General features: G+C 43.2%; 3 protein-coding genes, 1 long non-coding RNA gene and 1 other non-coding gene across 14 annotated transcripts; 3 read left to right on the top strand and 2 right to left on the bottom strand.

Moving 5' to 3' along the window:
• Nucleotides 1–106: 106 nt before the first annotated feature.
• LOC114867814 (V-set and transmembrane domain-containing protein 5) lies at nucleotides 107–2,677 on the bottom strand. Of its 2 annotated transcripts, none has more exons than XM_029170842.3 (4): nucleotides 2,399–2,677; nucleotides 1,348–1,665; nucleotides 946–1,107; nucleotides 107–626 (listed from the first exon to the last, which is right to left on the bottom strand). In XM_029170842.3, the coding sequence occupies exons 1-4, from the start codon at nucleotides 2,472–2,474 to the stop codon at nucleotides 556–558; spliced, it is 627 nt and encodes a 208-aa protein (XP_029026675.1). In that variant the 5' UTR covers nucleotides 2,475–2,677; the 3' UTR covers nucleotides 107–555. The 2 variants fall into 2 exon arrangements, with proteins under 2 accessions (XP_029026675.1, XP_029026676.1); XM_029170843.3 differs by having other exon boundaries at nucleotides 946–1,089; nucleotides 2,399–2,672.
• Nucleotides 2,678–2,762: 85 nt separating this feature from the next.
• LOC129604999 (uncharacterized) lies at nucleotides 2,763–7,264 on the top strand. Of its 4 annotated transcripts, XR_008696433.1 has the most exons (4): nucleotides 2,769–3,030; nucleotides 5,969–6,218; nucleotides 6,418–6,614; nucleotides 6,848–7,264. It is a non-coding gene; the product is annotated as an uncharacterized LOC129604999 (long non-coding RNA). The 4 variants fall into 4 exon arrangements; XR_008696435.1 differs by having other exon boundaries at nucleotides 2,763–3,030; nucleotides 5,969–6,226; nucleotides 6,418–7,264; XR_008696432.1 differs by having other exon boundaries at nucleotides 2,768–3,030; nucleotides 6,418–7,264.
• On the top strand, nucleotides 4,144–4,334 carry LOC114868759 (U2 spliceosomal RNA). The gene has a single exon (XR_003788070.1). It is a non-coding gene; the product is annotated as a U2 spliceosomal RNA (small nuclear RNA).
• A 4,252-nt stretch (nucleotides 7,265–11,516) lies between the features above and the next one.
• LOC114867503 (uncharacterized) lies at nucleotides 11,517–25,539 on the top strand. Of its 4 annotated transcripts, XM_055513979.1 has the most exons (7): nucleotides 11,517–14,671; nucleotides 14,975–15,090; nucleotides 15,389–15,552; nucleotides 16,198–16,585; nucleotides 17,713–18,399; nucleotides 18,492–18,572; nucleotides 24,820–25,539. In XM_055513979.1, the coding sequence occupies exons 3-6, from the start codon at nucleotides 15,396–15,398 to the stop codon at nucleotides 18,508–18,510; spliced, it is 1,251 nt and encodes a 416-aa protein (XP_055369954.1). In that variant the 5' UTR covers nucleotides 11,517–14,671; nucleotides 14,975–15,090; nucleotides 15,389–15,395; the 3' UTR covers nucleotides 18,511–18,572; nucleotides 24,820–25,539. The 4 variants fall into 4 exon arrangements, with proteins under 4 accessions (XP_055369954.1, XP_040929480.1, XP_040929482.1 ...); XM_041073546.2 differs by lacking the exon at nucleotides 11,517–14,671 and having other exon boundaries at nucleotides 14,850–15,090; XM_041073548.2 differs by lacking the exons at nucleotides 11,517–14,671; nucleotides 14,975–15,090 and adding an exon at nucleotides 15,108–15,313.
• dcun1d5 (DCN1, defective in cullin neddylation 1, domain containing 5 (S. cerevisiae)) lies at nucleotides 18,592–25,779 on the bottom strand. 3 transcript variants are annotated; one of them, XM_029172126.3, is made up of 8 exons: nucleotides 25,744–25,779; nucleotides 25,539–25,638; nucleotides 21,271–21,436; nucleotides 21,099–21,190; nucleotides 20,841–20,949; nucleotides 19,751–19,855; nucleotides 19,565–19,667; nucleotides 18,592–18,975 (listed from the first exon to the last, which is right to left on the bottom strand). In XM_029172126.3, exons 2-8 carry the CDS (start codon nucleotides 25,628–25,630, stop codon nucleotides 18,920–18,922), a joined length of 723 nt encoding a protein of 240 aa, XP_029027959.1. In that variant the 5' UTR covers nucleotides 25,631–25,638; nucleotides 25,744–25,779; the 3' UTR covers nucleotides 18,592–18,919. The 3 variants fall into 3 exon arrangements, with proteins under 3 accessions (XP_029027959.1, XP_055369958.1, XP_055369957.1); XM_055513983.1 differs by lacking the exons at nucleotides 25,539–25,638; nucleotides 25,744–25,779 and adding an exon at nucleotides 23,232–23,250; XM_055513982.1 differs by lacking the exons at nucleotides 25,539–25,638; nucleotides 25,744–25,779 and adding an exon at nucleotides 21,735–22,008.
• Between the last annotated feature and the right edge of the window lie 658 nt (nucleotides 25,780–26,437).

The following is a 26,437-nucleotide window of genomic DNA, read 5'->3' on the forward strand; positions in this document are numbered from 1 at the left end:
AACGTAAACTCAGTATTTGTGACCCCAGAGGTGCTGGATCCATCTGGGACCCGTCTAGAATCACCTCACCAGGATCCTCTTGTATGAAGACACATGGCTCCAAATGTCCCCAATTTGCCAAACTTTATTCTCAGGTAAAACACGGTTGATTCTGCCTACAGTTGTGAGTTTTTTTAAAATACAATTGCAAACACTGATTACAGTGACTACAGAAATTATAAATATGTAAAACACAGGCTTTCACTGCACGACGACATCTTCCCACCACTGCCTTCCTTCTGTACTACAAGGAAATTCTTGCTTAGTGAATCAAGTTTCACCTGGAGAAGAATTTATGTTCTGAGCTGGTTGAAAATGTCAGTGGGCAGTCGTTCATCACTTCCTGTTTGTCTGACTTCAAAGAATAAATAAATAAATAAATAGAAAACAACACCGACCATTTGAATCAACAGTACAAGTCGTATTTACAGTACGTGCATATTCAGGTCTGCTCTCGGGTGAACCTTTTGTCTGCAACTCATCAGCTTCACAAAGCATTTTCCTTGTATTACAGCACTAATTAACAGTCTCTGGTCTGTTGTTGTCTGGATTGTCTTCAAAAGGCTGCAGCTCTGTTGCATCATTTGCTGAACAAAGAGAAAATTAAACTTTGTCAATAGACAAGCTAACGGGTGTAACAGGTAGAACAAAACCTGGCAGACCTTTGTTCTGGAAACACACCCCTGCTAAGACACAGCACATTCCTTCAAGCCACATTCACACCCATGAGGCCGTGTTCATACGTGTCAGTACTAAGCATGGAACAAACCTCCTACATGGAGCACACATACTGATCACCACATTCATTGTGCTGTCATAATGTTTAGTACGCAATATGTAAATGATTCTGATCCTCAGTGCAAAGTTGAACATAAAAGCAACGGTGTGAAGGTGCAGGCACATTACCTGGCATCCGTCTCCTACGTCTCCACACCACCATCTTCTTGTAGGCCTTGTGGAGCAGCCACATAGACAGCATTGAAAGAACAGCCATTGCAGCCAGGGCTAAGGCAGTGATTAGCAGGTAGTGTAGGTCCTCATACAGCACCTCTGGGGATGGGACACAACCTTCAAACAACAACACGGTCTGTGTTTCCTGAAGATGGTGTTTTAAGAACCACTCACAAGCTACTGTCATAACACGTAATAATAATCATAGGTCGGGGTGGGAGGTGCCTTTAAGCTAAAGGACCAGGTGAACCAGACATGAGAGACACATAAAATAAAGCAGGGACAATTATGTTGTCTTATTATCCACTAAGTTCAGTGATCTCAGCAATGCTTTGCCCAACGGTCAAAGCCACTCACCGTTCACCTTCAGAACAAACCCAGCGTCTTTACTGCTTCCTGCCGCATCTGTGATGGTGACCACGTAGTATCCAGTGTCCTGCAGACGCAGGTCCGACAGAACCATGGAGCCGTTGGCGAAGGCCTGCACTCTGTTGCTGTAGTCCTCCGTTATGTTCAAAGGCTGCCATGTAACTATGAGGCGACTCACCGCTGAGGACATAAAGGTCCATTGTACATTGGGAACGCCGCTGCAGGTAACATCCACAGAGAAGAAAACACTGTCCTGCACGGACCTGGTGAAGCTCCTCTGGGATGAACTGATGGAGATGGATCCAGCTTTCAAATGTAGAAACAACCTCATAAATACAGACGCATGAAGCACATACAGTATGTGTGAATGAGTCCAACTACACATAACTGATCACATAACACTACGATAGGTTATGGACAAGTCATAACTGATTCATTTACATAACGTTGTGGTTAAAACATAAACACTACTGTTAATGTTGCATGGAAAAATGTTCACTTTGACCATGTGACGTTTATTCAACACAGTCATCTGCTGTAATTACACATTGACAGTAAGCAAAAGCACCAACAGCATAAAACAAAATCCTTTTCCGTGAAACTCAGTTATTGATTGATTCTGGCACTAAAATCTAATCTCTTCTCTTTGTTCCGTGTTTGTCAGAGAACTAAACTTGTCCCAGAGAACCTAATATTAAGAGTAAAACTACGATTAATTAATAAGACCTGACGTTATCTAGTTCCTGTGAATCATCTGTAGGTCGAATGCTCTCATTCAGATACTGCTATTTCACAATTTCATGAGAATCTGAATAACTGCTGCAACCTGCGTCTCAAGCACGTTTATCTACAGTTTACACAGCAGCTTCTGGTTGAACCTTCATGTGTTTGAATTTTTATCTTAATTTCAGATCACAAACAAGCTTATCTCAGTATCAAGACTGTCAGAAAATTTCAATTTTATCCATGTCATGGAAAAAAGTTACTGTATAACAGGATGTGGTAGAATTGAGTGAGTAGCTTGTGATATTCTGCTTACCTAGGTGAGACGTGTATAAGGTGAGGATGACAAACACAGCAGCATCTTGAACAACCCGGAGTCTCGTCGGCCACATCACAGCGTCAGAGCCATAGTTGAGTAGAAGAATCTCCTCCGAAGTTTTACGTTCTGGTCATTTCTCCCCACACGCCGTGCTCCACTGTATGTGTCCGTGGATTCCCGACCTGTCAGGACTTCATACCTGAACGGCCGGTCACAGGTGAGCAGAACCGCACTTCTTATTCCCCGACCTTTGCGTATGCAGCGACTTTATGACAAAGTGAAACGAGGACAGGTGGAGGAGCCGCTTTCAGGCACACCTGGCAGAACGTGTCAAACAGGAAGTGTGTGTCACACGTATGGAAAAGGCTCAGCAGTGAACGCAGCACGTCCAGGATGCATATACAGCATATTTGCAGTTAGGATTTCAGTGTTTACTGCCAACTATCGCGATTCCATATGTAATTAAAGGTACTTGAGTAACTCAACACCCCTGGTTGTTTTGGTGAACGTTGTCCACCTGTTTCCAACTATCTTAAATCTTATATTCCATGATTCAGCCACTGTTGGCATCTCTGAGCTAAACGTGCTGGTCCAGCCGGAGAACGACGAGAAGCTAAGACCTGGGCAAAGTAAGTGTGTTGAGTGGACCGACAGCAGCTTTCAGTGCGTTAAGTCAATCGTTTTGTTTTTAATGAAAGTCTCGTGTAATGCTTATTAAACTTCAAGGTTAACATCAGCGTTAGCTACTCCCGCTCCACTGACCGCTAGCGAATGTTGTATGCGCTAGCGTTAGCTATTAGCGAGCGACACGTGACGCAGATACGTGTCTTTTTAACTTCGAAGTTCATTTCAAAAGTGATGCTATAGATCACACATGAGAAAATGCGCATTTAAAGTCAATAAACTAAGTATCGACAAAAAAGTGTGCTAATCTAATATCTATACCGGCTTAATTTGACTTCCTTAACAAGTGGTTGGGCTCCCTTTTGTAATTTTGTTATTAAACAAATGTTAACTGTCGATAAGTCTGGCCTCTGTTTGAATACATCAGCTGTTGTTAGCTTTTGCTTTGGTCTACCATCAATTACAGCCCCATGACAAAAACGAATCAATCTCCGTTTATAAATTGTGTTCTAGTAGGGGCTGGTTGCAGTAATTAACATGTATGTTCTCTCTATTGTTTGAAATTAAATTAAAGGTAATATAGATTTTAATGGAAACCGAAGATAATGTTGCTACATAGACAGTTATTATTTTGTTAATATTGTATTGTAAAATATTTTTAAGCTTTAAAACACTGTTTTCTTATGCTGTTGGCTGCAGAGTTCGGCGCTCCCCTTTTAGCGACTACATTTTTGTCGAAAGTTTTGGGTCTACTTGTCGCTAATGCTGTAGGAAAGAAAAATATTTTTCATGTGCGGTTTACGTCAGATATTCAGTTTATGTGCACACCGGGCGTTTGACCTAAGATTACTTGAGGTAAATAAACAAAGAACGTCTGCGTCGATCTTCTACATTCCTATTGGAAAGAATGCGTCACGTGACTAGAGGTCGAAAAATAACCTACACCCTAAAGCGTTAAATCAACTAATTTGCCTGTCTTCTAGAGGTTTTGATTATATGCTTCTTTTGTGTTTCTTCCGTTGAACATTTCTAGTGATAATATACAACATGGATGTTTACACCGTCACTGAGACTGACTGTGGGCAGAATAGGTGCTTCAGCGTCAACGAGTTGACGGCATCGCTTCTCGGCCTTTTGGCTAAGATCAAGTGTAGTATCTGTTCTTATCAGTTTAATATCTGATACGTCCCCTACCCGGGGACCATATATTAAATTGATTTTTGGAGCAGGGAGATGGAATAGGGGCTTGCTCCGTCCACTCCACGCATCGACCTGGTATTGCAGTACTTCCGGGAACGGTGCACCCCCTCAACATGTGAAACATTAGAGTATTCTGCCAGGGATCTGCCCTCCCCATGAATGAAAGTAAGCGCGGGGTGTGACAGAGTGCATGGGTTCACGTATGATTGAGTAGATGTTTGTGGTACAAATACTCACTATCGTCCCAAGAAGTGCTTGTTAGGCATGCATGTCTAGATCGCCACCTAGTGGTTGAAAGCACGCATTGTATCTAAAGTTCATTCCCAGCCCTAATAATTTTAAGATAAAATAAGTTGGACCTTCATTCATACGGCAGACACTTAGGATGTATCAGTCTGTCACTGAAGGAGCTGCATAGTGATGACACCGTTTCATACAGGGGTGGGCATCATTCTCCATCATGGATGATAGCTTATCTACCATCCTCCTTTCTTCCACCTCCTGCACTGAATCAAGAGGCCGCCCCAGAACGGAGCTGGCCTTCCTGACCAGCTTCTCCAGTCGCTCCTGTCTGCTGCTGAGATGCTGCTGCACCAGCAGACCACTCCATAAAAGATGGCTGATGCCACAACAGAGTCATAAAAGGTCTTTAGGAGTGAACTAATTTGCAAGGTGACTGTAGCTAACAAACGTGCGTACTGTAACTGTTTATTTGGCATTAATTTAACATCTTGAATCTAAACATTAAAAAAACTTGAACATTTGCATAAACATTAAAAAATCTATAGGATACTACTTAATAATAAAATATTAAAATTCTTCATGTGGAGCTGCTCTCTGCTGTAGATGCTTTGAAGCATTGAGTTTGTGCACAGATACAAAGTCCTGTTAGATGGAAAATATTACGTTTTCCAGTCCCTCTGAGGAAGACATGCTCTTTACAGGGAACAATGTCTTTTTGTACTTGGAGTGTCCTTGAGTCGGTTTGCCACAGAGACAGGGAAGTTTTTCACCTTGGTTGGTGCCCAACCAAGAAAGTGCTCCGTTGTACCGGCTGAGCGAGAAAGAAGAACTTTATGGATTAATTTTTATTGTAAATGGACCAGTGCCGGCACCGCAGCCTAAATGCTTCTTTGTGTGTGGACACCATTTCACCTGCTTTGAAAACGAGGGTATATTTATTACTAGGCTTGAGGTTGAAGAAGCGTTCCGTTCCTACAAGACGTGATCCACTTCCCCAAACGTACGTGTATGCTTAATACTCATTTGATGTATGTACACCAGAAGTTTCTTTGGTTTTGATCTAGATTCCCTCCTGTGTAACGAATGCTAATTGCTAGAACAGTTGATGTTAACAGCTACAGCGACAGAGAGGCAGTGTTGCAAGGTGCTGCCACGCAATTTGGATGAGTCCAAGCCTCTCCAGCATTTGTCCGGTTCGAATCGTGTGATATATGGTACTGAGGTCATTCACTCAGCTTACATTTTAGCTGCTAGTGCCATGTTAGTCGCTAGCGCGATGGTAGTGCAGCGTTAGCGGGTAGCGCTGTGTTGCTAATTACTACAGAGCCTGTCGTGTGTATGTCGTAGCCCAAGTAGACCTATGAATTTGGGTTATGGCAAGTTCTATCCAAGTCTAACATGTATGTTGTTGCTGTCTTCTCGTATGTGTTGCTTATGTAGTCAGCTACTGTAGCTGTAAATGTTGTTTTTTTTTTTTTTGTTTTGTTTTGTTTTCTACAGGCTGATGCATCCCAGCTACCGAAACACGAGGAGGTTGTTTCTCAAACTGACGCCACTGCAGGCTATGGACACGCGGCTACCTTGTAGAAGAGTTGTTGCTTACCTCAGGAGCAATGGTGTGTACATTTAACAGCAGTATGTGATGGAGACCATCTTCAATGAAGTCCTGCTGGACTTAGGTCATTATATGGAGGACCTTGTAAACATCCCTGTCCCACCGCCCTCTGAGCAGAATTTGAGCAACCTGACAGTAAGGAGGTCATTAATGTCATGCTAAGATTTAACAAACCAGCACTATAAAAAGCTAAGTTGAAAATGTGTTTTCTCCAAACACCATTACAACTGCTCTAACTACCTCTATATATTGTTTACATTTGTGAGGGTTGTGAAATACATAGGAAATACTGGACATTTCATTAATCTACTATTTTATTCTCTATACCTTCTAGAGTGGTGTCAAGGAAAACTGCTGCATCCTCCATCTGCACTGCTTCCGATGTCTTCCAAAACATGAAGACAAAAAAGATCCTCACATCTCCCCAGCCAACTGTCCATGACTGTACCTGTTCCACTCCAGAAACTATGCTTTCAACATAACTATGAATCCTACCCATTCATTTTGTGGTCTGCACATTGAGCTGTGAAGGTAACATATCCAGCATTATAGTGCTGGTGCACAGTAAAGTTGGCTTTGACTAGTGCTGTTTCACTGAACTATTTTTTATGAGGGAAAACAGACAAATGTTTTATAATATTTTAACTTTTATTGAGGTATTGCCATAAAAAAAAAAATAATTAAGGTAATAAATTATAATTAATTTAAATAATTTAGGTATTTCACAGGTGGTCTAAGTCCAACATAGGTGCCTTGTCCCTCAGGAAACACTGTCCTAATCCAGACCAGGGAAGATGGGATGACAACTTGGACTCTTCACGCTAGAAGTCCCCAGCACCAGCTGACAAGACTTCTCTAGACTAGATACCTGCAACGACTTGAGATACACACAGACATAGTACTGTCAAATTTATGAAGAAAAAAACAATAACTAAATTTCTATTAGTTATATATTAGCACTTGATATACTGTATCATACACTTTACTAAAAGCAATTAAAATATAAAATATATTAGGTGAATATGTATTAAGAACCAAAACTATGTTTGTAAACCAGAATTCCCAGGTATGTTATGATTAATCTGTAAATAGTAAAATATTCTAAAATTGTTTCACTTCTGAGATACTGATTGTCTGATATACTGTATATTAAATTTGTTCTGTAATGAATACACATTCAATCATACTGGCTCCAGTCCTGTATCATCAACCATACATGACAGTAGGTTTGGCAAATGGTTCAGGCGTCTTGAGGTAAGACGGTAATGGTGAGGTAATTTTAATTTAATGAATTAATAAAAGTAAACACATGCAATATCTTGACGGCAACAGTTGCTGTCACACCATGCCTCTGTAGGCATTCACCGTTCCCACATTGGCACTTAATTACAGACAAATACAGCAAAATATAAGATGCAGCTGAAGACCCCATTATGAAAAAAATATTTTGACAGCAGCAGCACGAGAAAGAAAAAAACATGTAAAAATGAGTTTATATTAGTTTATCGAGCTATGCTCCCAAACAAGCTTTAGTCGTGTTATGAATATTCTATTGTATTAATTCAGGCTGCCTATTGGCAACCATTAGTATTAGCGTTAGCAGCTAATCAAGTTGCGTATTATATAAATCAATAAATTAAATTAAACCTGAATCTGCAAGTCAGACGTACCTTGCGCCAGTCGAAGTGTAACTGTACAAAAGATTCTGTGGGACGGTGCGGTCGACAGCGGGATTCCCACGTTCAATTTTTCAATTCAATTCAATTTTATTTATATAGCGCCAAATCACAACAAAGTTATTTCAAGGCACTTTACAAAGTAAGGTTTAAAACCTCACACAACTAAACCCAACAAATCCCACATACAGCAAGCATTTAATTTGACAGCAACAGTGGAGAGGAAAAACTCCCTCTCTAACGAGGAAGAAACCTCCAGCAGAACCAGACTGGATGTGGGCGGCCATCTGCCTCGACCGGTTGGGGTGAGAGGATAGAGAGATAGAAAAGCAGAGCAACAGCAACAAGCAACAACAAGCAACAACAGAGCACAGGCAGGATGGTAGGACCAGGGACTGGATGCAGGCAGGATGGTTGGATCCGCAGCTGCCCATCACAGACACCAAACTTTGAGTCCAATGATACCTGTGGGTGAGGACAGAGAGGGAGAAAGAGTGGGGGTGGGGGGGGAGAGAGGAGAGAAGCACAACTACTGGACAGAAAGAGACAAGGTTAGTTAAACATGGGACAATGATGGGAGGTTATGGGACAGAGGAGGTAGAAGGAAACAGAGGAGCTCAGTGTATAAATTAAGTCCCCCAGCAGTCTATGTCTATTGCAGCTTAACTAAGAGATGGTTCCTGTGACTAACAATAATTGCCAGTGACCTGAACCATCTCTAACTATAAGCTTTATCAAAAAGGAAGGTTTTAAGCCTAATCTTAAAGGTGGAGAGTGTGTCAGCTTCTCGAACCTGAAGAGGGAGCTGGTTCCAGAGGAGAGGAGCTTGGTAGCTAAAAGCTCTGCCCCCTGTTCTACATTTAAACACTCTAGGAACCGTAAGTAGCCCAGCGCTCTGAGAACGAAGTGTTCTGCTGGGAGCATAAGGAACTATAAGGTCTTTAAGATAAGAAGGAGCTTTATCATTGAGTACTTTGTATGTGAGTAGGAGAATTTTAAATTCTATCCTACATTTTACAGGCAGCCAGTGCAGAGAAGCTAATGTAGGAGAAATGTGATCTCTCTTTCTAAGTCCTGTCAGAACTCTGGCTGCAGCATTTTGAATAAGCTGTAGGCTTTTTAAGGAGCTGTTAGGACATCCTATGAGTAAGGAGTTACAGTAGTCCAGCCTAGAGGTAACAAATGCATGGATCAGTTTCTCTGCATCGCTCTGAGAGAGGATGCTTCTGATTTTAACTATTTTTCTAAGGTGGAAGTAGGCGGTTCTGGAGATTTGTTTAATGTATGATGTAAAAGAGAGATCCTGGTCAAACATGACACCAAGGTTCCTCACAGTAGAATCTGAAGCTAATGTTATGCCATCCAGGGTGGCTATCTGACTTAATAGTGTCTCTCTCAGATTTTTAGGCCCCAACAAGAGACACTTAATAGTGTCTCTCTCAGATTTTTAGGCCCCAACAATAAGAATCTCGGTTTTATCTGAGTTAACGTTCCTTGAAGGGGTCTCGAATCGCGGGACAGCACGAAAGCAGAGAGGACTTCGCCAGCTAACATCGACTCGTTAATAGACAGTTTTACAGTGTTGAGGGTGTGCGTGTCTGCGCATAGTAAGTGCGAGTTGTTACCCTCACAGTCCACTTGTTATACGTCAAGTTTGTGTAGTGTTTAGTTAGCCGTTAACAAGCTGTTGCTAGTAGCTAACGTCCTTTCTATACGTTTACCTGTGCACCTGTTTTTGTATCATTTTTACTTTTATTATCCTGTTTTAATCTGGGTAGTTCTGGGCTCCTATAATGTTGTGTCGGTTTATGTATATATTTGTTCACACCTTTGTACTGTTTATTATTTATAGAGACCACACCCCACCTAGCTCATCTCCTGCATTGTGTGTGTTGGATAAAGTACAGAGACCAAACGCATCTCCGTCTCCTCGTTGCCTCACCATCACACTCACTACCGGTATCTTCCTGGCCTTGAAGTGGTGTTCTGGCCGACACCCAGGATAGTAACAGTGAGAATTGTGGGCCTGCGCCTTACAGCCTTATACCAAGCTATCTCACCCACAATAATGGTCCTTTAAGCCGGAGCTGCACTGTTTCTATCCTAGTGATGATGGAAGTTAGGGAGAAATTCACACACCTGGGTGCAAGACCTCTGACGCAGAGTACGTCCACCTCAACATTATAGGGAATTATGAAGTTCCCAGACTCAATATCACCAGCCACGGGCTAAGTGAAATAATCCCACCAGCGGTTGATGCTAGTTACTCTCCTCATCATTGCTCCTATAGAGGCGACGAGTGGATGCAAGACCATGACCCCACAGGTTGCAGCTCACAACACCATGTAGATAATGTCACAACACTGAGAGCTGAGTTAGAGGACATCCAGCGTGAAAGATTTCTGCTTTAACAGTCTCAACAGCAGATGGTAGCAGGATTAGCAGACCTGCAGGCTCTTCGTGAGGACATGCTACGTCTGATCAACCGTGCTGGGAGCCTACCACTACCTCCACTGCCAGAGGTCCCCAAAGAAAGGTATGGGTCAGACCCCTGTCTGGAAGAGGAGGATTGACCTCCACCCCCACCCTGGCCAGTTGAAGTAACTAGGAACCAGTTTCCGGTCAGACTCCAGTTTTAGAGCACCTTGACACTAGGATGAAGGAGCTTCAGATCCTGAAGAGAGACTATTTTCCCACTCAGCAGGAACAACAAGCTAAACACCCAGATTAACAAGTAAGTGTTTGCTCCCCACCCTCTGCAGACCTCATCTACACCGTATGAGATGTCAGCTCAGTCTACTCTAATGCAGCCTAAGCCAGAGGTGCAAACCCCCATTCCTCCATCCTCTCACTATCTACCATGGCGAGCTCCAGCAGATCAGAGATCACCGCCGCCAGACATTATACCTAAGAGCACATACAGGGGCCCCCGCCCAAGCATTCCCAACCTCACACGGGGAGTTTGCTCGCCTCAGAATTGCCTTAGAGACGCTATTGCTCGCAGACAGTACTGAGTCATTCAGATACCAAGTCCTGTTAGATCACCTACACCTTGAAGAAGCTAGACTGATAGCTGATGCATTCCTCCATTCCTCCACTCCGTTCACAGACACCATGACGGCTCTGAATGAGAAGCTTGGCCAGCCACATCAGCTTGCCCTCAAGCGAATTGCCACTGTGATGGACTCACCTGACATCCGGAGAGGAGATGTAGCTGCATTTGATAAATTTGCCCTTCAGGTACAGTCACTAATGGGCATGTTAAAGACGGAGACAGCAGACGCCAACATGGAGAAGTTGAACTGCAGTGTGGTTCCCATGTGGCTCGGCTAATAACTAAACTCCCTCCAGAACAGCAAGCTGAGTTTCGTAGGTGCATGTATAATCATCCTTCTAAGACCCACACCTTAGAGGATCTAGCCAACTGGCTGAAGTATGAGTCCTGGTGTCAAGATTTCAATGGCCTTCTGCCTGTTAGGGGGATGAGGGAGAGGCCTTCACGGAGCAGAGAGTGCATCTAAATTCCAGAGTATGTCCCTGACCAAAGCAAAGCACCAGCCACACTGTGCATTCTGTGACAATCGAGCTCATCACCTGAGTCAGTGCCCAGGCACCACCAAGCTCAGAAAAAGACCAGCTGACTGAATGGATAAGGAGTAACAAGAGGTGCTGGCGCTGTGCTTGTTCGCATCAAGCAGCTCAGTGTAACTTGAAGAAACCCTGCAACTTGTGTCAAGGCCGCCACCTCCAAGTCCTCCATGAAGTGAACAACAGGACTCCAAAGGGAAAACCAACTGGCCAGTGTCCCACAGGGAGAAGGTGAGAGTCCTACTGGTGTCCTGTACCTCGATCGACCAACGGACAGTTGCCGTGTCCTGTTAAAGGTTGTCCCAGTCATCCTTCACTATAACTGCAGGACTCTATATACTTATGCTGTACTGGATGATGGATCGGAAAGGACCATGCTGCTGCCCACTGCTTCCCGTGAGCTGTCAATACAAGGCACTAATGAGACACTCCCATTACGCACCATAAGACAAGATGTGGAAACTCTTCACGGTTCCTGTATTTCTTTCACCATTTCACCTAAAGCAAAGCCAAGGCTAAAGTATCAGGTGAATAATGCCTTCACAGCCGTCCACAATCGACCTGGCAGAACATACTTATCAGGTTCAGTCCCTTAAGAAGAAGTACAAGCACCTCAGAGGCATTCCGCTCCAGTCCTTCAGAAAGGTTAAACCTCTGCTACTGATTGGTAGTGACCATGCACAGCTCATCACTCCAATCGAGCCGTTACGCCTTGGTCCTCCAGGAGGTCCCGCAGCAATGTGCACCAGATTAGGCTGTGCATTGCAGGGCCCTTCCAGCCCTTTCCTCCCACTTTCCCAGCCACGGCAGTGCCTGTTCACCACCACTCTCTCCCCTCAGGTCAATGAACTATCTAGACACGTGGAGAATGTAGCAATCCACGTCTGGACTGAGGTAACCTGACCTACATGTGAACTTAACTCCCTCCTTTGAAGAGCCCCTACGTCCCTTTACTCCCCAGAGATAAGGGACCCTGAACCTTTCTCCACAACAGGAGACTGGCTTCTATCACCACAGGCACCAATTGACGCCAACATCTCAAAGGTCCATATCAAAGAACCATTAGTCCACTTTGTTGATCTACCTGTAAATCCCTCAGGATTCTACCTCTGCTTATCATGCCAAAAGGAGAGGCTGTCACATTTATCACCAAGAAGCTGTCTCTCCCAGAACTGGGACCACCAGCCATAAAATGTGGAATGTGCTCATCAAAGAGAACGAGAGACTTCATTTGGACACAGGTTCTGGTTCAGATGCACCAGAACTTTCAACTTCCATGAAACTGATGTCATCGTATTCTGTGGACAAAATGTTTTCATTTGATATTAGATTGGTTTCTGTGTGATGTTCAATGCCTGATCTACAGATTTACCAGGAAATTCCTAAAGTTACAAAGGGACTTCAACTCATCACCATGCTTTCCTTTGTGTGAAGACACAAAGTTGAAATAGAGATACTCACCTTCTTTACTTCTTTTAATCTGTGCAACATACACATGGACTATTTCCACCAGCTACAATTCGGTATGCTCATTATTGTATCACATTTTTAAGTGTTACAATTGTTTAATTAGTAATGTCCAGATTAGGTCATTTATAATTTGATTTTGCTTGCATTTATTATTCGTGTATGTTTTAGTGTTTACTGGGTGTTGCATAAGACAAGACCAGGCATCATGAATAACATTTAAGTTGTTACAGCATTGTAAGGGACCACGTATAAGACCTTAAGATTCTATGCAGTTAATGTTGCTGGTTAACTAATCTGACTGCTCATTTGAGTGTCAAAGTGATCATTACATGCTTATTGTGTTATGGTGTGATGGAACTTTGAGCTTGATGAAAAGAGAAGAGCTTAGTTATCCCAGATTTAGGAGCGATCCAAATCCAATAGTTTGATTCCTGATCTGAAGAGGTGGAACTCTTCACCACTGGTTGAAGTCATTTCTCCGCCCTGCAGTGACCACTGCCCCAGAGGTATTTAAACCAGTGACACCCAAGGCAAAACGGATTTCCCTCTATCTTCAAACTTCTTTCACTTTTTCCTTTTTGCGTCGCATTACTTTTCTTTAATTTTCCTTTGTTCTTAAATTTTGTAAACCTAAGTTAAACTTAGAGACACGAACGAACAACGATTTTTGTAACGTTAGAAAGTCATCAAGAAACTCCGCGAAACTGAAACTATTACAACCAGTCCTTAAATGACTCGCTATTTTTGATCAAACTAATTAAATTAGATTCCAGCCCGTTTGCTTTTTGGGCTAGTTTAAGCAGTGCTGACGCTTTGCAACACCCTGAAAGTCCAGCCTGGCTGACTGTTACTCTGCTGAACCCGAGCCGTCATCATCACCGCGGGCGACGATTCCTGGCCCAGAGGCCGTGGCACCTGGACCAGAGAGGGCACGCCTGCTCAACCGAACCGGTAACGGGAAACGCTGCACAGCGGCTACAGCTCCAAACTAAGGCAAGACGAACATCTCTAATCCTCTGAGAAGTCTGGTGTTTCTCAAAGCTCTGAAATTGAACATTCCAAATTTATGAGTTATCCTTAGATTTGAATTAGTTAGAGACAAATACTCTTTTCTCTTGATCAAAGCCATCACACACTCAGGTCTTGACCATTCTTTGGGTTTCACTCATTGATTCATTCACTGTTCATCATCTCATTCTGATCATTCTCTCATTTTCTGTTCTGTTTATTTGAGTATTTCCATATTATGTTATTCATATATCCAGTAGTGTTAGATTAATAAAACGTTAAAAGGAATCTAGTTTTGTGTGCATTGCTCTTCAGATTTAAACAGAGGTCACTGAACCGCGACAAGAATTCACGGCATAAGAGACTGATTTGGTTTTATCACAAGAAAGTGGTTATTGTTGTTCATGAGTGGTAACTCATTGAATTGATATCTGGCTTTGACTAGATTAATACAAGCGTGGTTTCAGCTTTAAAACAAACCTGGTGCCCCAACTTCGAGGTATATTAATGTTTTGCATTAATATCAAACTATTAATAATTTGAATCCGCTACATCATCATTTATGCTTATTTAAGTTCCTTCTGTGAGATGACTAGTAGTCTCCTTTGATCTTTTTGTAATTGGAGTCCTGGGTTCATTGCGTAATAAACGTGTGTTTATTAAAAAGTGTTTGATGACATTGCTTTTCAGTCCAGATGTGTTATAGCTGGTGTTACATCAAACTAACCCTGCAAAGTTACATAGTCTTGGAATAGAAATCTGACTTGTAATGCTTTTTCTTGATGTTATGTTTCTTTCTCAGCTTTACTCTGGTGAAAACCTAAGGCACATCATTGTTTGTAACAGGTAATCTTCTTCTTAAACAAGCTTCTGATGACTCTGACATATAGCATAGTAACAATGTTTTACTTAATGTCCAGCTTGTTTTTACTCTAGTTGCCTTAAATTATTCCTGCGATTGTTGGAAAAGGAAGCTAATGCTTGTCCGGTTTCTTCTAGTTGCACAATCAGTGCTTTGAGTATTTAATAGTAGAGAGAAATTTATGTATTTACATAATCAAGCTGTCATGTGGAGAAATGTGAAGAACTGCAGTTTGCACAGAAACCAGATGGTTTTATAAAACAGTAGTTGCTATTAATCTTTAACAGCAGCAGAGGAAAGGACGTCCAGTGTCATGTGAAAAGCTGCACTTTACTCTGCAACAGGAGACTTCACACCAACAGACACTGTGCGTTCAACACAGCCACATTCACAAGCTTCACAGGTAAATATAACCTTCAATCATGTCTGTCTATTACCAACAAGAATAAGTGTTTCATTCCATTGAACTATGAAATAGTTTGATAGTATAAAGCGTGGTAACGTGTGGGCGCTGTTAAACCAGCATTTGTGATATGTTTGCCTTAGTTTTCGCCTCTGGGCTCGTCACATTGGGTTTAAACATCGTACAGTATCTGTCCCCACTGGAAACTAGATTTGCATCCTTTGTAAGTGCAGGGAACCTCCTTTCACATAATCTTAGTATTTACCACACAGGAATCATAAACACATTCTTTCCTCAGGTTCAAAATGTTCCCCAGGTGGTTGACATTCACAGCTTTCCTGGCCAGTTTATCAAATTCACTAGGAGCAACTGCAGACGCTCTGAGAGTGAAGCCAACTTGTGGGGTCAAAGGTCGTCCAGAGCAACAGTTGAATTTAAAGTGCGGAAATGGAACAAATACAGGTCAGTAAAGGAATGCACAGTTTAACTGTTCAGGGAAACGTTTGAAATTGAGATGGAAAGGATTTTTGAAAGTACACAACATGCTTCATGAACTATTATTTGTCTCCCCAGAACATTTAATGATGTCCAGAACGTTTTTGAACTTTTGAGGTATTCATTTGTGAGTTTCACTTGACAACATCATCAATTAAATCACATCCAGGCTCTGAAATGAAGCCCATTTTGTCCACTGTCCTCGTCCACTTCTTTAAAGGCCTATTTGAGGGTCAAGATGTGATTTTAGGGCTGAGGTTGGAATTGAGTTTTGGTTCAGATTAGAGCAAAGGTTAGACAACTGTGTGTGTGTTTGTCTCTGTGTGTCTGTGTGAGAGTGTACCTGCACCAGCTCCTGCGCTATCAACTCCATAAACCTGAACACTCCATTAGACCTGCAGCACTGACTTAGCTGCTGCCCAGTAGTTAAAGATAACAGCAGCAGTTTTAGGCTGGCCACTTTATTAGGATCCCTCCTGTTCAAACCAAATCAGCAGCTCAGCCCTTAATCCTACATTTAGCAGGTTGTAATATTTCAGTGTCTAAGTTTTTATTTGAGGCGTTTTGGGTGTGATAACTGACCAACAGACCTGCTGCTTGTGTCATGTGCAGGAGAGGTCCAGTACTGGCACACCCCCTTTGGAGAGCTCCTGAGCTCCAGTTTCCCACTGGGCCCTGTGTTCATGCGCCCTGACGGGAGCCTGGTGATCCCCAACAGCAGCACTGTCCACAGTGGCATGTACTACTGCCTCCTGCAGGACGCAAAGGGAGCTGTTCTATGGCCATACGAGCTGCATGTTAGCCACCACCACCACCTGAGCCAAATACTTGGTGACTGTCAGCAAAGCCTGTCTTCCACCAGGTTCAGCTGGGACATAGTATTTGAGAAGCAGAAAGATGTTTCACATGAGGCGTTTGCAGGAGCAGTGACAGCATGTGTGCTGCTGATGTTTGTGTTTGGCTTCAGCATGGGAGCTTTGTCCAGGACTCTCATCCTCAGGTGAGTTTAGCTTCTTCACATTTGGATGATGGTTGCAAGTGGACAATTTTTTGCCGGATTTGTTCAATTCAATTCAATTTTATTTATATAGCGCCAAATCACAACAAGCTTATCTCAAGGCACTTTACAAAGTAAGGTTTAAAACCTCACACAACTAAACCCAACAAATCCCACATACAGCAAGCATTTAATTTGACAGCAACAGTGGAGAGGAAAAACTCCCTCTCTAACGAGGAAGAAACCTCCAGCAGAACCAGACTGGATGTGGGCGGCCATCTGCCTCGGCCGGTTGGGGTGAGAGGATAGAGAGAGAGAAAAGCACAGCAACAACAACAAGCAACAACAGAGCACAGGCAGGATGGTTGGATCCGCAGCTGCCCATCACAGACACCAAACTTTGAGTCCAATGATATCTGTAGGGTAGGGTGGGGGAGAGCGAGAGAGAGAGAGAGAGAGAGAGAGAGAGAGAGAGAGAGAGAGGAGAGAAGCACAACTACTGGAGAGAAAGAGACAAAGTTAGTTAAACATGGGACAATGATGGGAGGTTATTGGACAGAGGAGGTAGAAGGAAACAGAGGAGCTCAGTGTATATATAAGCTTTATCAAAGAGGAAGGTTTTAAGCCTGATCTTAAAGGTGGAGAGTGTGTCAGCTTCTCAAACCTAAAGAGGGAGCTGGTTCCAGAGGAGAGGAGCTTGGAGCTAAAAGCTCTGCCCCCCGTTCTACATTTAAACACTCTAGAAACCACAAGTAGCCCAGCGCTCTGAGAACGAAGTGTTCTGCTGGGAGCATAAGGAACTATGAGATAAGATAAGGAGCTTTATCATTGAGTACTTTGTAGGCGAGTAGGAGAATTTTAAATTCTATCCTCCATTTTACATTTGTTGGGTTTAGTTGTATGAGGTCTTTAACCTTACTTTGTAAAGTGCCTTGAGATAACTTTGTTGTGATTTGCCGCTATATGAATAAAATTGAATTGAATTGAATTCTGGTGTGGATCATTGTCCTGCTGGTAACAGCCACCTTCACATTTTTTGCAGTTATTTAAACCTCTTTTAATAACAGGATGCTCTAAAAAAAGTCAGTGGATAAATGGTAACAATCTTGCCCTTGTTCATTTTTTCTCAGATTTTTAGAATTTGTCACCAAGAGGCTTCAATCATCACACCAACAAACCAACGTGGTGGAGTTATCGTTCACATCCCAGGGCTTTGAGATGGGAAACCTGCAGAACGAAAGCTCAAGCACAGATACATCATCTCCACCCATCAAACCCCAGAGAAGTTTCAGGCACAAGAAAGAAGAGGAGAGAAAAACAGAGGAGGAAGAGGCAGGCAAGAGTGTGGAGGGAAATAAGAAACCGTGTGAAGAAGAGCAAAGAGAAGGCACAGAGAATCCCAATGAAACAGAGTACAGAGAAAGCACAAAGGAGAAAGATGGAGGCCAGAGCCAGGAGGATAATAAGAGCAACGAGGACAGAGGAATTGAGAAGGAGAAAAAGACAGACCATGCAGAAACAACAAAGACAGCAGAAGATTCTCAACAGCCAGTTACTGAATCAGGAGACAGTGAGTCACAGGACGGCAGCATCAGAGAAGCGTCGCTCCCGGCTCGGCGCTGTCGCATCATCCGCCTGTACCAGTACGACGAGGACGGCCAGAGGTACTGCCACCTCCCAGAAACCCTGCACGAGCCGGCCCCCACCCCCCGGCCCAGGCAGAGGACCCGCTCTCTGACGCGGCTCAGCGCCATCATGGCCGCCGCTACACAGGAGGCGGGAGGAGAGGAGGGGACACGCTTCCACATGGACAGCAGGTCCGCGGACCTTCGTTTGACTGCTTGTGAAAAGCATCACCCTGGTTTCACTCTGTCAACTCATGCTTCTGTCCTTTTTTTCCATTTCTCAGGACAGCAGCCATGATGTGACAGATGCTGTACAACCTTGAGGATGGAGCCTTTGACCCCACACACAAACCTCGTCAAAACCAGTAAATCTACTAAAGCTGCTTCTTATGTTTCCAGTTTGGTTTTATTTATGTGAAAACATCTATAAACAAGACACAAAATGAGAACAAAAATAATTGCTGTATCAAGAAAACAAGTCCAGAGCTCTTCTTTCAGTCCTCCACTTGGTTTGTGATCCGTTCTCTGAATTAACACTATAAAACGTCTAATTAGTGCGCGAAAGGCCAGCGATCTGATGAGATGCGACACCACAACGGCCCTGATGTCGTAGTTTGTGTTGGTTGACGTGGTCTTAAATCACAGTTTTCTTTTTGCTTGAGTGATAAACAGGCGACTCCTGTGTTTCTCATTTTTGGCTTAATGACATCTGCTACGATGCTGACCAAGCTTTCCGCCACTCCACAAACTCGTCCAGCAGCACTGGCCCTGCAGAAGCAACAGTTCTGTCATAGATGACAGCAACTACACACTAAAATTACAAATTAATGTGAGTCCACCTGCTGCTTATAATGGAAAATGCAGATTAAGGATAACATTGTAACATGCCATTCTCAGCTCAAACATATTAAAAGGAACTAAAGAAACAGCATAAAAACTCTGCTACCACTTTTAAGCTCCTGTCACAAAGAAACTAAAACAAAATAATAGAACAGTCTATGACGATTACAACTAATGTAACAAACCATGGGGTAGTGAGTGTCTTACTCAAGGACACACCTGGTGACGCAGATTGAACCAGGGATGTTCTGCCTCCCAGGCCAGTGCCTTCAATACGGCGCTACCAGGACTCAGTAATGACTTTCATGTATAGTTACTAAACTGGGAACCCTGCTATGTTACGATGGCCAAACAGAGACCGACTAGTGATCTTCACCTGGGATGAATCTGCACAGACAACAAGGCCACTGACTGGACAACTACACACAGCAACTTTGTGGCTCCAATTAAGATTCAACACCGCACGAACTACCCGTAGTCTCCTACCCTAACTACAGTAGTGACTTGTTACACTTACAGGCTCCATCTTCATCATAGTTACTGAGGTCTGTGTTGATGGTCCTGCTGAACTCCAAAACATTATACCACTGGTCCTTGTTTATGCCCTTGTACTTGGACTGCTGTATGAGACAGAAGACAGAGTGGTAGTGAGGAAAAAGAAACCTCGTCTGTGGCTCATCTAAACAAGAACAAATAGATTTACCTCCAGAAACTCATGAAACACTGGGAAGAGAGGCCACGTTCTGCCCAGCAGCAAGGCCAGCATTGATTTAGCCGTGTCCATGTCCAAACTCCTCTGGTCCTTATCCTGAGCACACACAGACAAACCCAGCAAGTGGTAGGTGAGATAATGCTGGACTACTGCTCAGCTATAAATTCAATCTAAATTATGAAAGAAGAGGGCAACACATTTGTTCTATTCCTGGAGGAAATCTAATTAGCTAGGGAACTGCTGCAAAATTACATACGGTAAAGTTAGGATAAAGATTGAATTAAGGACATTTTCTATCCTGACCTGTTTAGTCCAGCTGAAATAAACTTTGCTTGGTTTTCCCCATTAAATGTGTTTTGTTTGAGGAGGCCCAAGACAACTTGGTCCAGTCTCAAACGAACACTGGATGAGTCTATTTGAGATGAGCACATATCCTGAAAGTAGGACGAACGGACAGACAGATAAACTTTATTCATCCCACAGTGGGGAAATTCAGTTGCTGGAGCAGCCACAGGAGAACAGCAGAATAAAAAAAATGTGCAAAATTAGAACATAAGATGCACAGTATTTACATTTTTACAGTTCAGGCATGTACCGTACTTAAATTTTTGCAGGATAAGGAAAACATGTAGCATTTAAGAAGAACAGATCTCCAGCTCACAAATACAGTACAGTACTAAAGTGTCCAAGATAAAGTGACCAAACAACTGTGCAGATTTGAGCCCATCAGACCTCTACATTGTACAGTCTGACAGCGGTGGGGATGAAGGACCTGCAGTAGCTGATCCGCCCCACACTGTGAGTGGATCAGTCTGCCACTGAAGGAGCTGCTCAGAGCTCCCACAGTCTGGTGCAGTGGGTGAGCAGAACTGTCCATGATGGATGTCAGCTTGGCCAACGTCCTCCTCTCACCCACCTCCTCCAGAGTCCAGTGGACAGAGCTGGCCTTCCTCACCGGCTTGTTCAGTCTTTTTCTGGCTCACCACGATCGGCAGGTTCACACATTTATGTGTGTCTCTATGTGTGTGGGGGGAGTAACAAGTGAGAAGTGCAAGCTCCCCTGTATTAAAAATAGACTCACTCTGGCGAAGTCGAAGGCATATCTGTAGATGTTTTTGAAGATGGCAGCGTCGCTGAGCTCACTGCACATGTAATCCAGTTTGCTCTGTAACCTCTCTGTGCAGTCACACCTGCAGGTCAGTAGGTTAAAGTAGTTCATTAACAAAGTGACAGAGGAAAGTTCCACATATGCTGATTTACTGGACACAAGGAGGAAACAGTGGACCACAGATGATTGTGCTCAAACTCGTCTCAACGGTAAAATAACTAGATTCCTTACTGTAGTATGGTCATTCCCCTGAGCCACTCCTCTTTGGTGAAGAAACCCATATTGGCAGCTTTAAGGTGCCAGGCTAAGACTAACATGATGATCTGCAAGAAAGACAAAAACATTTAAATCCTAAAAGTTCCTCACCAGGCTTCTGTGACTTAAAGGAACTGGAAGCACTCACGTTCTCTGGCTCCACTCCAATGTCTTCACAGAACTTCTCCATGGCTTCTGGACCGACCAGCGCGTCAGGGCCAGCATACTTGTGAAACCAGGCCAGGCACTTCTTACTGGAGAACAGTTTCCCAGCACTGATGGGCCTCGCATCACGAACCTGAGGTCGAGTGAAACTGCAAACAAAGTCAGTTAATAAGACACACCGAGCACCGCTCTGTTCGGTGCTCGGTGGTTGGCTGACTGGCGGTTAGCGTAACGCGTCACTTCCGGTTACTGAGGTTTGCCGCCGCTGTGTGTGTACAGCGTTACTTTCCGCTCTTTTCTAAATATTATCGTTTTATATCTGATAGCGACTGCTAAAAGTTGCAAAACAAGCTTGTAACACTCAAGCATCCTTTCCTTTCATTAAACGTCCTGCTAATTTACACTGTTATCTAAGTGTTTTCTCCGCTAGCGTAGCTCCTAGCTTACTTTCCTGCTATGGCTTCCCCCTTTTCCTCTCTGATCATCGGTGACTCCATAGTCCGAAACGTGAAGTTAGAGAATCCAGCGGTCATAGTTAAGTGTTTGCCTGGGGCCAGAGCGGGCGACATTGAGTCTTATCTTAAGCTCCTGTCTAAGGATAAGCGTAAGTACGCTAAGATCGTAATACACGCAGGAGCTAATGACGCCCGGTTACGCCAATCGGAAGTCACTAAAACTAACATTGAGTCGGTGTGTTCGTTCGCCAAAACAATGTCGGACTCCGTAGTTTTCTCTGGACCCCTCCCCAATGTGACCAGCGATGACATGTATAGCCGGCTGTCATCGCTCCACCGCTGGTTGTCTGGATGGTGTCCTGCAAACGATGTGGGCTTTGTGGCTAATTGGAGCACTTTTTGGGGAAAACCTGGGCTGATTAGAAGAGATGGCGTCCATCCCACGTTGAACGGAGCCTCTCTGCTCTCTAGTAACATGGCCATGTTGCTTAGTCCCCCCACTGCTTGACAACTCAGAGTGGAGCCCAGGACGCAGAGTCGCAGTCTTACACGCCTCTCTGCATGTTCTCTACAGCCGCGACCCACTCTTAGTCTTAGTTATCGCATAGAGACTGTGTCTGCTTCCCGACCACCTAAACTATACAAGTCACAAACAAATCAAAGAGGAGTGACTTACCAGAATTTAATAAACATCAAAACAGTTCCTCTTACGGAACAAAGTAATAGTAAGCTAATGAAGTGTGGTTTATTAAATATCAGATCTCTCTCATCTAAATCCTTTTTAATAAATGACTTGATAAGTGACCATCACATAGATCTGTTCTGTCTCACTGAAACCTGGCTGCAGCAGGATGAATATGTTACTTTAAATGAGTCGACTCCAATGAGTCACATCAACTATCATGTTCCAAGAAGTACAGGTAGAGGTGGAGGAGTAGCAGCAGTTTATAAATCAGATTTATTAATTACTCCTAAACCTAAACATATTTATAACTCATTTGAGAGCCTCACTCTGAGCCTTTCTCACCCAGACTCTGAAACTCAGAAACCAGTTGTGTTTTGTATTGTTTACCGTCCTCCTGCTCCATATTCAGAGTTCTTAACTGAATTCTCTGAATTCTTATCTGACTTAGTTCTTAGCACAGATAAAGTCATTGTAGTGGGAGACTTTAACATTCATGTAGATGTTGACAGCAACTGTCTCAGCACTGCTTTTAACTCCTTAATAGACACTATTGGTTTTACACAGCAGGTAAATGAACCCACTCATCGTTTTAACCACACCCTCGATCTTGTCCTGACATTTGGGGTTGAAATTGATAATTTAATGGTTCTTCCCCAAAACTCTCTGTTATCTGACCATTTCTTATTAACTTTTGAATTTAGCACATATAGCAGATGTTTATCTGACAACTCTGTTGCCAGATTCAAGCAGATGATTCCATCATCTTTTGCCTCAATGTCTTGTAGATACACAGAGAACAGTCACCTTAATCCTTATGAACAGGTTGACTGTCTTGTAGATGATGCTGCAGCTTCTCTACGTACAATGTTAGACACAGTGGCTCCTCTGAAGAAGAAGACAGTGAATCAGAGGAGGTTAGCTCAGTGGTATAACTCAGAGATCCACAGCCTAAAGCAAAGGACTAGACAACTAGAAAGACAGTGGCGTTCCAACAAAATAAATGTAAACTGCATTGCATGGAAGCACAGTCTAATGAAATATAAAAAAACACTTTGTGCTGCTAGAAAAACATATTATTCCTCCCTAATTGAGGAAAACAAATACAACCCCAGGTTTCTTTTCAGCACTGTAGCCAGGCTGACAAAGAGTCATAGCTGTATTGAGCCTACTATCCCCTTAAATCTCAGCAGCAATGACTTTATGAACTACTTTACTAATAAAATTATCATCATTAGAAAAAACATTCAGCAGCGACTTCTTCCAAATGACAGAAAGCACTGTCTAGATCCATCAACTTTAAATTTATTAAATCCTGTCTTACCTAGACAGCTTCTTCCCCATAACTCATATGGAGTTAACCTCAATAATCAACTCTTCCAAGTCGTCCACTTGTCTTTTAGGTCCAATCCCAACCAGATGACTCAAAGAAGTTCTACCTTTAATCAGCTCATCCATATTAAATCAAATCAACCAATCTTTACAACTAGGCTATGTACCACAGGCTTTTAAGGTGGCTGTGGTCAAACCTCTATTGAAAAAAACAACCCTTGACCCTGGACAACTAGCCAACTATAGGCCCATTTCAAATTTACCCTTTATTTCCAAGATTCTGGAAAAAATTGTGGCTAAACAATTATCTGACCACCTGGGTGGGAATAACCTGTACGAAGATTTTCAGTCAGGATTTAGAAAACATCATAGCACAGAAACAGCTCTGGTTAGAGTCACTAATGATCTTTTATTAGCTTCGGACAATGGTCTAGTTTCTGTCCTTGTCCTGTTAGATCTTAGTGCTGCATTTGATACAATTGATCATAACATTCTATTACAGACACTAGAACATAGAATCGGGATTAGAATTTAAAATTCTCCTACTCATCTACAAAGTACTCAATGATAAAGCTCCTTCTTATCTTAAAGACCTCATAGTTCCTTATGCTCCCAGCAGAACACTTCGTTCTCAGAGTGCTGGGCTACTTGTGGTTCCTAGAGTGTTTAAATGTAGAACAGGGGCAGAGCTTTTAGCTACCAAGCTCTCTCCTCTGGAACCAGCTCCCTCTTCAGGTTCGAGAAGCTGATACACCCCCCACCTTTAAAATTAGGCTTAAAACCTTCCTTTTTGATAAAGCTTATAGTTAGAGATGGTTCAGGTCACTGGCAATGATTGTTAGTCACAGGAACCATCTCTTAGTTAAGCTGCAATAGACATAGACTGCTGGGGGACTTAATTTATACACTGAGCTCCTCTGTTTCCTTCTACCTCTTCTGTCCAATAACCTCCCATCATTGTCCCATGTTTAACTAACCTTGTCTCTCTCTCTCTACTCTACTCTACTCTACTCTACTCTACTCTACTCTACTCTACTCTACTCTACTCTATCCTCACCTACAGGTATCATAGGACTCAAAGTTTGGTCTCTGTGATGGGCAGCTGTGGATCCAACCATCCTGCCTGTATCCAGTCCCTGGTCCAACCATCCTGCCTGTGCTCTGTTGTTGCTTGTTGTTTCTTGTTGTTGTTGCTGTGCTTTTCTTTCTCTCTATCCTCTCACCCCAACCGGTCGAGGCAGATGGCCGCCCACATCCAGTCTGGTTCTGCTGGAGGTTTCTTCCTCGTTAGAGAGGGAGTTTTTCCTCTCCACTGTTGCTGTCAAATTAAATGCTTGCTGTATGTGGGATTTGTTGGGTTTAGTTGTGTGAGGTTTTAAACCTTACTTTGTAAGGTGCCTTGAAATAACTTTGTTGTGATTTGGCGCTATATAAATGAAATTGAATTGAATTGAATTAATAAAGACAAATCAGCCCATCTCTCTCCAAGACCACAGCACAGTTCAGCCAGAGTCTGTCCACTCCAACAAACAGCCTGTAACTCACTAGAACTTGGATTAACATGTTACACATCAGCACTCAAAACGATTGAGCACATTGAGCACCGACCCGCACTTACGGAAAAAAGGCTGACCTCTCATCCACCCACTCACAAGCAAAAGGTGTTGGCTCATCCACTAGAAACAACTTGGCTTTCTGTGTCTAAGCCAAGAACATTTCAAAACGCTGAACGGGCCAAAGCCTGAACCACCACGCAGCTCAAAGCAGAACATGTTTGTGTACCTGGTAATTTTACACGCACTCTCGTGGTCATCTGCACCAGGGAGCTTCCTCTTCCTCTTCACAGGCATTCCTGAACCTTTTACGGGCTTCATTGCCTGCACTACATGTGCAAATAAAATAAGGACAAAGATAGGAGTGGCAATATAAAACATGCTCATGTTTGTGATCCCAGTTAGGGCTAGAATGTACAGGATACAGGTCTTACCCGTGTGTCTCCAGTTGCCTTTTCCATTCAGATACAAGAGATCCTGGAAAAAACAATCAAACCCTCAGGTAAAAACATCCCAGTAGAAGCGTCTGTCACAGCAGATTCATCTGTGTCCGTTAGAACTACTTAGAGCTTGGGCGGTGTTTCTAAGGTGCTGCTGGGACGGGACACAGATGTTCCTATAAACACACTCAGTTTAGAAGGATTGCACATGGTCATTAACGACATCATGTTTATGAAGTGCCCTTTCACATAATAATAGACATATTATATGATGCTTAGACAATGTGCAGTCTTCCCCTAAAGAATCTGACGACGTTGCCGCTGATCGCAGCTAAACGCGGTAACAGGTTTATTACGCCTACTACGGCACATTATGACCCCGGGTCCCTTTTTAATTTCAGTAAGTAACGACGGAGGCTTTAACAAAGAGGACTGGCACGTTATTATTGTCGTTGTTGCTGTTGTAAGAACAGCCTCTAGCCCTGAGACGCTTCTTTTGTTTGCTAGCTGTCGGTGCTACGCTGCTAACGTTAGCTGACTACATAACATACGGCGCAGCAACCCCTAATGTACCCAATTAAAACACTGTGTTATTAAGTTGTAAGTCTCAATAACCAGCATCACGCGAAAGCTTAATGACTAAATGACTCCCAACACCTACTTGTTCAGTTGCCCCACACCGTAGCTG

This window comes from Betta splendens, chromosome 13, assembly GCF_900634795.4.
Source record: "Betta splendens chromosome 13, fBetSpl5.4, whole genome shotgun sequence".
Lineage (NCBI taxonomy): Eukaryota > Metazoa > Chordata > Actinopteri > Anabantiformes > Osphronemidae > Betta > Betta splendens.

What these genes read in the sequence shown, in the direction of transcription:
- dcun1d5 (XM_055513982.1), bottom strand. Translation starts at nt 21,856, where the DNA reads ATGTCGCCCGCTCTGGCCCCAGGCAAACACTTAACTATGACCGCTGGA. An exon ending in GGGGAAGCCATAGCAGGAAA is followed by an intron (nt 21,437 to 21,734) that starts GTAAGCTAGGAG and finishes CTTTGTTTGCAG; the next exon opens with TTTCACTCGACCTCAGGTTC. An exon ending in TGTTTCATGAGTTTCTGGAG is followed by an intron (nt 19,668 to 19,750) that starts GTAAATCTATTT and finishes TGTCTCATACAG; the next exon opens with CAGTCCAAGTACAAGGGCAT.
- LOC114867503 (XM_055513979.1), top strand. Translation starts at nt 15,396, where the DNA reads ATGTTCCCCAGGTGGTTGACATTCACAGCTTTCCTGGCCAGTTTATCA. An exon ending in CGGAAATGGAACAAATACAG is followed by an intron (nt 15,553 to 16,197) that starts GTCAGTAAAGGA and finishes TGTCATGTGCAG; the next exon opens with GAGAGGTCCAGTACTGGCAC. An exon ending in TCCAGGACTCTCATCCTCAG is followed by an intron (nt 16,586 to 17,712) that starts GTGAGTTTAGCT and finishes ATTTTTTCTCAG; the next exon opens with ATTTTTAGAATTTGTCACCA.
- LOC114867814 (XM_029170842.3), bottom strand. Translation starts at nt 2,474, where the DNA reads ATGTGGCCGACGAGACTCCGGGTTGTTCAAGATGCTGCTGTGTTTGTC. An exon ending in GTTTGTTCTGAAGGTGAACG is followed by an intron (nt 1,108 to 1,347) that starts GTGAGTGGCTTT and finishes TGTTGTTTGAAG; the next exon opens with GTTGTGTCCCATCCCCAGAG. An exon ending in ACGTAGGAGACGGATGCCAG is followed by an intron (nt 627 to 945) that starts GTAATGTGCCTG and finishes CTCTTTGTTCAG; the next exon opens with CAAATGATGCAACAGAGCTG.